Source organism: Fistularia commersonii, chromosome 32, assembly GCF_037954325.1.
Source record: "Fistularia commersonii isolate RoL2024-O1a breed Wild chromosome 32, RoL_Fcom_v1.0, whole genome shotgun sequence".
Classification (NCBI taxonomy): domain Eukaryota; kingdom Metazoa; phylum Chordata; class Actinopteri; order Syngnathiformes; family Fistulariidae; genus Fistularia; species Fistularia commersonii.
The window spans coordinates 8,277,078-8,287,604 of NC_141315.1; the positions used below are offsets into that span (position 1 = coordinate 8,277,078).

General features: G+C 47.1%; 1 protein-coding gene across 1 annotated transcript in view; it reads left to right on the forward strand.

Annotated features, from left to right (window-relative positions):
• The window catches only part of LOC147215332 (heparan sulfate glucosamine 3-O-sulfotransferase 3A1-like), a 35,449-nt gene extending 25,884 nt beyond the window's left edge, over positions 1 to 9,565 (forward strand). Inside the window, exon 2 of the mRNA XM_086139697.1 lies at positions 7,605 to 9,565. Coding sequence (XP_085995823.1) covers positions 7,605 to 8,226 — 622 coding nt within the window. The 3' untranslated portion in view covers positions 8,227 to 9,565. The remainder of the gene's footprint in view (positions 1 to 7,604) is intronic.
• Positions 9,566 to 10,527: the final 962 nt, after the last annotated feature.

A 10,527-nucleotide genomic window follows, 5' to 3' on the forward strand; every position in this document is an offset into this window, starting at 1 on the left:
TGACATAGAACACGAAAAAATTGGAAAAACGAGCCATTTTTTTTTAGGGAGAATGAGATACTTTTATAATGTTAAAATGTTAAAATGACATCATATATTCAACAAGTGGTGTGCAAAAAAAACAAAAAAAATGAGGGGATCACTCACACTATCATTAACACAATAACATGTTTGTTGACATATATCGCCGGTCATCTGAGGATTTTGGCTCGAAATTTTTTTTGTGTTTATATGTAAAATAAATCATCTTTTCTTTTTGGAGCATTTTTAGTGTTTATTTTCAAAAGCCGAACAAGTCAAAGCCGACGCGGCTGTTCAATCCAGAAAATCTTAGTATAAATCCCAAATATTTCATTCTTTAAGTTAGGGGGTTAATCTTCTGCACATCCCATCGGTTCGGTTTGAGTTGGAGGTCCTGCGCGGCGCTAACCCGAAACTTCTCGCTCCTCCCCGCGACACATCTGGGTGCGTTTATCACCAACACGACACTTTGCGTGTAAAAGTCTTCCACGTGTTTTTTGCTATTTGTTCTTTTGCATAAAACACAAATATCAGCGCTAGCGTAGCTAATGCTCGCGGTTCTCTGATCTGGTTCTGTTTAAGGACCCCCCCGTCCCCCTTCCCTCCCTCCCTCCCTCCCTGCCGGGTAGACGTTAACCGCCCGCTAGCTCGCAGCTAAAAAGCCCGTCGCTAAAGAGTAGCCTCTTACTTAGCCGTCACTCCGACCCACCCACCTCCCGTGACCTCCACGAGCGTTCGCTGACCTGGAAAACACCCGCCGCCCCTGCTCGGCCTGTAAACAGCAGAAATATTGAGCCAATTACAAGATTATTATCTGGCGGTAGCGGCGAGGGAACTCTGTGGGAGTGTATTTATGCCTCCCTGCAGGAGACGGGGACATGAATCAAAAGCCGGACGGGGTGAAGGGGGTGGACAGCACTCATGCCCGCTTGCCGCGATGTCTTTACAACCTCCGTCAACTGACAGACGCTGGCCTTCATCCAAGCCGCTCGCTAAAAGGTCGCGGATAGCGGCAGGGATTAGCCTCCTCGGACGGGAGGCCAGAGCGCGCAAATAGCGCGGCGGTTTACGCGACCGTTAGCGCTACGCGACCGTTAGCGCTACGCGAACGCGACGACGACCGGTTCATCACGTAAAGGCTTCGACTTCGACGAATCGATCGCTCCCGAGTTGCAGAACCGGTCGGCGTCTACCTTCGTGATCCTCTGGGATGTGAACTTTCTGAATTAGCGGCGAGCGGACGTGAGTCACGAGGGCGAGGTTGTTTGGTTTTGCGAGGGAAATGTTCAGCGTGGTAATGTGGGGGAGCGGTTGCTTTACAGATGAGCCGACAAAGGACGCATTGAGGGTTGCCGTGCACGTTGACGTGTACATTGGATGTGGGTACGGCGCCGCCACAACGAGCGTCCGTTTTTTTCTTCCTCCTCGGCCCCGTTAGTTGTTTCCATATGAGCCGGCGTTCCGTCTCGAGATGTTTGTTGTGTCACCGTGTTCCCGATTTGGGTTTCGGGTCCGCGTGCCGTGTCGCGAAGTGTGTGTGTGTGTGTGTGTGTGTGTGTGTGCGTGTGTGGAGGGGGGGGTCTTGTTACTTGTGTTTTCCCGCACCAGTGTCGCCCGGGGAGACGTGTTTTAGCGGCGCGATGGAGGCATCAAAGGGGAGCTGCAGTAAATCTGGAGCGCTTGGACGGCTCGCCGCCCGTTACATCACCTACCCCGCCGATGGAGTTTCACTAGAACGCGCTTTTTTTTTCCGAGTCGGATGGAAAAAGAAACGCGGGCGCGACCCGCTTCCTTTAAAACCACGTCTTCCACCCTCATCGCTAATGGCAGAGGACACGCATTAGCGACGTCTGCGCCGTCTCGCTCGATGAATCAAGACAAACAGGTGTCAGACGTCGCTAATGCGCTAACGTCGCTAATGCGCTAACGTCGCTAATGCTCCAGATAGTCCAGTTTTTGGATCCAGAGGTTTCCCGAGTCCGAAACGATGGATCTAATCCACGCACACGTCTGTGGAGTCTGTCTGACGTGTCCATGTTTGGACTGCTTTGATTATCTTGGCTTGTGAAAAAGGTTTTTGGGCTTGTTTTGCCAACATTTCTTTTTTTTTTTTTGTCTTTAATTCATTTCCGTTTTCCCCCAGAACTAATTAAAATGAATGAGACGTATTAGTCACGATCGATAATCTTACAGAGAATTACCCGACGATGCGTTCGGGTGTTTGAACGGTGAGCACCGCAGGATATTTAAATATTTTTAGATATTTATCCATATATGAGCACCGTTTTCTGCCAAATGTCCATTTGTTTATTGACATATTTACTCATAGTATCATTTGATTCATTTAAAAATACATGTATATTTGAATTACGACTTAGCACGAAGCTAAATGCGCGCAATTTTTTTTATATTAATTCATTAAACTTCGCTTCCCGCCGTGCGTGTTTGCTTTCGGTTCTCACGGGTTCGAAATAAAATAAGACGACAGCCTCATCCGTCAGGCATGTTTGTTTGTTCCTAACCGTCGCCGTGGTAATTAATGGAAAATGCCGGGCTACGTTCAGCAAAGTGTGATGGACCGGGTGTCGCTGCAAAGAGGGATGTCAACCAAATCTGTCTTTTTTGGGGGGAAGCGAAGGTGGGGAGGAACGAGGAGGTCCTCCAAGCCGAAGATCTCCTGTATCCGTTTCCAGCAAGTGCACTTTGGAGATCGACCTGAAAGCATTCGCCCCGTATCCATAAAAATTACATCAAGCTGAATACTTCCATACTTGGGGACACGACCGGCTTCATGTTGCACACCGCATACCTCGCTGACCTTGGACACCCCCACCGCCGCCGCCGCCGCCGCCCCCGAACTGCTGTGAGTGCATTGACCACCGAGCGAGCTCGACACACGCCATCAAATATGGATGCTTCCTTTAGCACAGGCTCATTTCTTTTTCATAACATAATAACCTTCTCATTTGCGTCATAAAGCCGCTGCGCCCGCTTCCCCGAAGCCGGCGCTTCCTCGCACTTCGGCGTGCTCGGGAAGATGACCCGGAGCAGAACGTGTCCGTGTTCTTCCATTTGTCCCTCATTAGTCGACGTGTTTCGTGCGATCGACTCCCCGGCCTTTGCGGGCGCTGCCCTTCCAGATGTCGCCGGAGTGAGACGTTTGTTTCACAGCAGTCACACACACACACACACACACACACACACACTCGTTGGGCAATGTAGCAGAGCTGATGCGAGCTCTGAGAGAGGAGAAACGCGCCGTCCGATCTGGATTTGCTCTCCAACGAAGGCCGTGGAGTTTCACGTTGTCATCACAACACATTAGGGACCTTTTGGCATCAGCTAATCTGCGCTAACAGCCTTTAGCGCGTCAGGGGCAGATCGGCGCCTAAATCCGCTTCTGAAAAACAATTTTGTTTTTTCAATACAAGTCTTTCCTTCTTAAAGAAACAGTGATTGAGTTTGACCTGATTTTTATCCATTTACATATTCCAAGGAGCGCAGGAGTACAAGCGGAGGGTTTGTTGGTATGTTGGGTGAACCGTCCCGTTAGCACAGGGGTGGGCAAACTACGGCCCGCGGGCCACATCCGGCCCGTTGGTCCTTTTAATCCGGCCCGCCAAAGATTGGTACAGAATTCATACTTGATGTGAATGATTGGATCAATGAATGTGGGAGCTCGAACAGGAGATTATTTCATTTTGGGAGCTACTTGAGAACACTAGAGTTTTCCAGAGCTGAATCACACAGATTGGTTTTGGGATTTAGCCTTTACTGCGGACATACCGACACACATGAATGAGCTGGATATGAAGCTACAAAGGAAACACTGGTTTGTGCATGAAGTGCAAGCAAACGTCAGAGACTTCAAAACCAAGCTGGTTGTTTGTTCAAAACAAATGTCGGACGAGTCTGATGTGTACGGTTGACACGTTTTTTACATGTTTTTACATGTATCGCATCTTGTGCTGACCCGGCCCGTCTGTCAAATTTTAAAAGTCAATGCGGCCCCTGAGCTAAAACGTTTGTCCAGCCCTGCTTTAGCACTTTGCTCCCACTAGGCATTAACCACTTTCAGACAGAAAATTTCTGAGAACTTGCTTCTCAGAAGGCTTGAATTTGGTTTCAGGCTGTACCGGTACAGGTGTTGGACATGGTGGCCATATTGTGAGGATCATTCCTCATATTTGATGCTATAGCTGGAATTTGCTTCCGGGAAGTAGCCTTCCACCAGGGGAACCTTTTAGTTTTGTTTTAGGAGCCGGCATGACCCAAGCATCTGCGAGAACAAACCACCGGCAAGAAGAAGAAGACAACACGGACAACGTGGAGAGCGAAGATGTCCCAGCGTGCATGTTCTGAATGACGGGAACCGTCGGCCGCGGTTTGCTAACTCCAGACTTATTTTGGCCGAAATGTCGACATCCCTCTGCAAGCCCTGGAAACCTCTCTGCTTCTTCCTCCGTTCATTTCTCAAAGCTTTCGTCCAAAGTGGTTCCACCAATCACCGAATTCCTATGGACCCGGAAGAGGATGCTAATCCTGCTAATCCTGGTTCTCATTGGTTCCCTGACACGACCCAGAGGGGTTTCGTGTTTGAGTCCCACCTGAACTGGACCTCTTGGGTCAGAAATCCCAAAGCACTCGACCGGGAGTCTTTTGGCATTTTTCTGATGGGTTCTGGTCCAACTTTATCCCTCATTGCCCGACTAAAGTGTACATTTTCTTTGGCGTGTCTTTGCCGCAGCCGTCAGCCAATCAGAGGCCCCGTGTGGTGAAATCTACGACGTTTCCGTTCTCGTCGAAGATATCGGAATTTGATTAACTCAGAATCGGCTGCGAAAAATTCAACTGAAGTTTCCGGCGTCTCACGTGTGTTGGGTGTATTCGTCTTGAACGCGCCACCAAACCCCGGCCTGTTGTTTTGATTTCTCTCAATTCCGCGTTTAATTTTTCCATCTTTACTTGGCGGCGGAGACGCATTGTTTCAATCCAGTTCACTCATCACCTCCCGCCCCTTCGGCCCGACCCCGCGCCAACACACACCGTCAATGCAATCAACTAAGACAAATAAAGATCCGCGCAGGTCCCGCAAACAAGATGCTATTCCTCGGCGTGTTTGTTTTGACCAACCGCGGAAACACATTTAACAGCCGTTAAAAAGGGATTTTATTTTTAGATGAAAATCCCAAACCGGAGACCCCGGTCACCGGGATCTCCATCCGCGTCAATTGCGCGAAACCGTACTCGACGGGGAAACCGCGGCGTCGCCTCCGGCCTCTTCGACAACCTGGAGTTCAATCCCGGGGCCCGAAACCCCGAACCCTTCCCTTCCCCTCCCCTGCAGCAGCAGGGCGGATGAATAATTGAGGGCTGCATTCTGTACTTTGGTGAATTTTAAAGCTGTATTCAGCAGAGGCTCTAAATGGCGCAGGGAGGGGATGTTAATCTTTCATGGGTTGCTTTTACCTGCTTTGCTTTAAGGTCACTGTCCTCAAGGCGGCTCGGCGGATCGAGAGTGGAGGAAGAGGAGCGGAAGTCGAGGCGAAGCTCATCCAAATGGATTAGCCTCTTAGATTCCCTTCTTTTTTTTTCCCCTCTCTCGCTTTCTTTGGCTCCGGCAGACGGGACTATTTTTTCCAAACAAATGTTCTCATCGGAGTTTTATGGCTCATTTTTCTCATTTAATGAAATTCTTTTTTTTTTTTTCTTCTTCTCTTTCTTCCCTTTTTTTCGGGTACTTCTTAAACCACATGAAACCGGTGTGAGAATACCGCCTCATCTCGGTACCGGATCATTTTGAAAATTATATTAAGATGTATTATCCGGGGCGGCACGGCGGCGCAGCGGTTAGCGATTCCGCCTCATGGCGAGCAGGTCCCAGCTTTGATTCGGACAGGAGGCCTTTCTGTGTGGAGTCTCCATGTTCTCCTGTGTCCAACCACAGTCCCAAAAACACGCAGTTAGTAAATCCTAGTTAAAGAGAACTTTAATTGCCCAGGCATGTAAATGAGAGGGTCCATACTTGTATGTCTTCTTGATGCTAATGGTTGTAGGCCTCGCTATGACGTGTGAATGAGAGCGAACGGTTGCATCTATCCGAGGTGAACCCCAATTCTCGCCCAATCACAGCTGGAATGTGCCCCCCTCCCCCCCCCCCCCCCAGCCCCCCGATCCTGAGTGCAGTAGAAAATGAATGAATGTAATAAGGTAATAATAATCCAAAAAGGGCCATTGGCTATTTAGTAAAACTGAGCTCATTGTCAGTTATTATACATTTATTAAAATTATTCCTTAAGATCCGTTGTAAAAAAAAAAGAAACATTACATGATAAATAATACATTCTATAAAATTAATTCCGGCATATAAACTGCTACTTTTTTCCCACACGCTTACAGAACTATGGCTTTTACAATGGTTTGGCTAATTTATGGGTTTTATTTTAATTAATTTATTTTAATTCGTTCTGGCTGTCCAAGACGGAAAGTTCGGAAAGTGCTGCACGTAAGTTCGGCAAAAAAACATTTGCGTTATGCACCGGTAGTTGTAGATGTTTACCGTCATTTATTGCATTAAAAGTTTTCCAAAAAATCTTTCCTGTAACTTCTTGCTCATGATTTGACGGCTTATAGACAAGTGCAGCTTATTAATGTACAATTTCTTTTTTCTTTTAAAAATTTGTAGGTGCGGCCTATATAAAGATGCGTTCTATAGTCCGAAATTTACGATACACAAAAACATAATAAGACATTAATTAACAGTGACAGAAAATCCGCCGCGTATTGGAGGGGAAAAACATCACTCGCTGTCATCACCCTGTCCTCAAACTGCCCCAAGATCAGTTGACCAAATCACCAGAAAATACGCAACTACAATAATATACAAGGAAATGGTAAATAAATTCATAAATGGGGAAAAAAATTGGCACATTATGTAGATGCTATCATGAGTTTATACTTTGTTGCGGCGGTAAATATTCGACTCTTGATTTACGATCGTGTTTTCATCACGGGGATTGTATTTCTGGAGGTAGTTTGTGCATGTGCACGTGTGTGTGCACGTGTGTGTGTGTGTGTGTGTGTGTATTTGTGCATGTGAGCTCATTGGGATAGCATCCACGGCTACAGCACATTGTTCACCACAGTTTACGGACAATGTTTCAAAACAATCATGTTCCGGATAAGAGTTGTAAGGAGAGTCAACACACACACACACACACACACACACACACTCACACACACACACAGAAACTGTTATATTGGGTACATTCATCAATCACAGGCTCATGTGGAAGCGGCAGGCATCCTCCCGCTGAAAAGACCTTTTCGAGTCAGGTATCAATATTTTATAGAGGCGGCGGCTTCGAGATTGACGTCCCGGTCGAGCCGGATCGGGGGGAGTCTCGATGTCACAGGCCCTCGGGCTCCGTCGGGGAACGCCCAAAATGCTCGCCACCGTGCGTCTGAATCGATATCCCGATGAGATCGACCGAAAACAAAACAAGGATCTGGCTCTTCCCGGATAATTGAAGCCCAAATATGCAGCTTTCTCCGCTCCTACTTCTTGTTCTCTTCTCTCCCAGGGAGCTGATGCCCAAGACCCTGGAGGGCCAGATCACCATGGAGAAAACCCCCAGCTACTTCGTCACCAGAGAGGCTCCGGCCCGGATCGCCGCCATGTCCAGGGACACCAAGCTAATCGTGGTGGTGCGGGACCCCGTCACCCGGTGCATCTCGGACTACACCCAGACTCTGTCCAAGAAGCCCGACATCCCTTCCTTCGAGAGCCTGACCTTCAAAAACAGGACTACGGGGCTCATCGACACCTCGTGGGGCGCCATCCAGATCGGCATCTACGCCAAGCACCTGGAGAACTGGCTGCAGTACTTCCCCATGGACCAGATCCTGTTCGTGAGCGGCGAGCAGCTCATTAGCGACCCGGCCGGCGAGCTGGGCCGCGTGCAGGACTTCCTGGGCCTGAAGAGGATCATAACGGACAAACACTTTTATTTTAACCAGACGAAGGGCTTCCCCTGCCTGAAGAAGGGCGAGGGGAGCAGCAAACCCCACTGCCTGGGCAAAACCAAAGGGCGGACCCACCCCAACATCCACCCGGAGGTGGTGCAGAGGCTACGGGACTTCTACCGCCCCTTCAACATGAAGTTCTACCAGATGACGGGACGCTTTTTCGGCTGGGATGATTGAATGTCAGGTGTCGTGGCGTCGGACGGCTGGAGAATCGTCTCGGATTTTGAGGATAAAGTTCGGGGGACGAGCTGAGACGCCGGGTGGCGGTGAAACAGCGCATCCAAAATTAAAACCTTGAAAAACCTGCAAAATTAAAAAAAAAAAATCGTCCCCATTATATTAATCGCTCAGTCGTCGGCGTAGAAAATCACCTCTTTGTAAAGACACCAAGAGTTTTGTCTCGATTTGATACAAAAACAAACAAAGTGAAACCCTCTCAGATCATTTTGAAAGAATCGGGGAGAAATCAAAGCATTTTTAAATAGCGAGATTCAAGATTTGGGACTTAATCCAGACTTTTTAAATCCCAACTTTATCCTCAAATTTAAATTTTTTTTTCCTCCGGCAGGAAACTACACAGAATGCCGCGACGGCACTTAAACCTGAGGTTAATATCAGGCTGGCGAGGAGGCAGAAGCCCGTCCTCCCTCTTCCTCCTCTCAGTGACGCACCAGATATGCAATATTTTACGCCCGCAGATGTTTCCTCAGAACACCAACAGACGGAGAAACGCTGACGGATCTCCCGGAGTTTGGTTAAAAAAATTTTTTTTCTTCCTGGGGGGGTAGAGATCGTTTCCCTGTGACACAGACATTATTGTATGCAGTGCTTTTTTTTCTTCTTAAACGAAAAGCCTTTTTTCCAGAGCGATGTCGACGCCATGTTTTAAAGCCTCCACAGCTGCATTCAGATTTTAAAACAGTTTTCTAGCTAAATAAATATGAGATATATAAAAAAATGTATATGTATTTTTGAAATGTATTTATTCAAGAATTACACGTGATGTTTAAGTAACCCCTCGGCCACGAGTTGCTCTTATTATTACGCCTTTACATTGTTTTATTTACACGGCAAGTTTTGGTTCTGATGAAGCCGCCGAAGCTACAGGCCATGCTAGCGCCTGCTGCTATCGGACGTCCTCCGCGCGAAAACGCCAAACCATCACGGCCTCCTAAGCGCGCCGTCCGCCCCGCCACGTTTTTTCGCGTGGAAGTCCGTTTAAACGCGGGGAGCCCGAGAACAATGGCTGCATTGTGTTCCTAATTTCCGCCAGCCGGAAAAGCAGATGTTCATCAAAAGACACGAAATCATCAGTTTATTTTTTTTTTTGTTTGTGTTTTTTTTTTTTTTTTTTTTTTTTTTTTTCGGTTTCCACGACAGAAACGGCCCTTATTTTTGTTGTTTTGGAAAAAAAGCGGGGGTTGGGCGGGATCGTGTTACCGATCAAACTGCGCCGTCTGGACCGATGTCGACGTTTTCAAAGAGGCACCACTTGAATAAAAGATGTTACATGTGAGTGTGTTATTTACGCTGGTGTTTCACGGCGTATTTTCCTGTCAGTGCGGATAAAAACCGATGCACGCCGTGTAAAGGGACACCGTCCTCCTCCGCGGCCGGCGGATAGCGGTAAAAAAAAGTAGAGGTTGCCCCCCTTCGCCCCCTGGAATAATGAACCGCCCCTCCTCGCATGAACGGCTTTTCATCTTTTGCGATGGTTTCGGTGTGAGCTGCTGAGTTGAGATACCACAAAGAGCGCACGCTAGTACATGCTAAAGCTACACCGCGGCGTCCCTGCACTCAAACTCTCAAACTTTTACTTTGAGGTAAACCGAAATTTAAATATAAAGTCCTCTTCTAACTGACGACGGTTTGATCGTTTTAAAAAGAGAACCGGAATTCGCTGCGTTGCTAATTAAAGTTAGCGATACAGTGTAGCAAAAGGTGCAAGCTACATTTAGCATTGTAGCATTAAGTGTGTAGCTGTAAGCTAAGGGATAAGATGCCCATCTTCACCGCCTGCATGTTCGTTCAACCTTAAATGTAAATACGCTTAATACCACCAGTTTATTTCCTTACTTTCTCTTTTATTATGTATTATTATTATTCTTTTCATACATTATTTGTTGTTTATAAAGTACATTTTTCTTACTTAATACAGGAAGGGGCCGGAATGGATTCATTGCGTTTCTTCCTTTCTCTTTTATTATGTATAATTTTTTTTTTTCACATATTATTTGTGATTTGTACATTTTTCTTATTTAATACAGGGGAACGGAATGGATTCATTGGATTTCAATTCATTTCAATGGGAAAATTGAATTTGATAAACAGGTAAATGGAGTTAAAAGACGACTCGTAAGTCTTACATTGGATGTAAACAATGGGGTTTGTGAATTCTTGGTTATCTAACCTCACTCACGCTGCCACAACTGAAATCCGTTCGCCTCGACCGCCGTCCAGAAGAAAGAATCGCGAAGA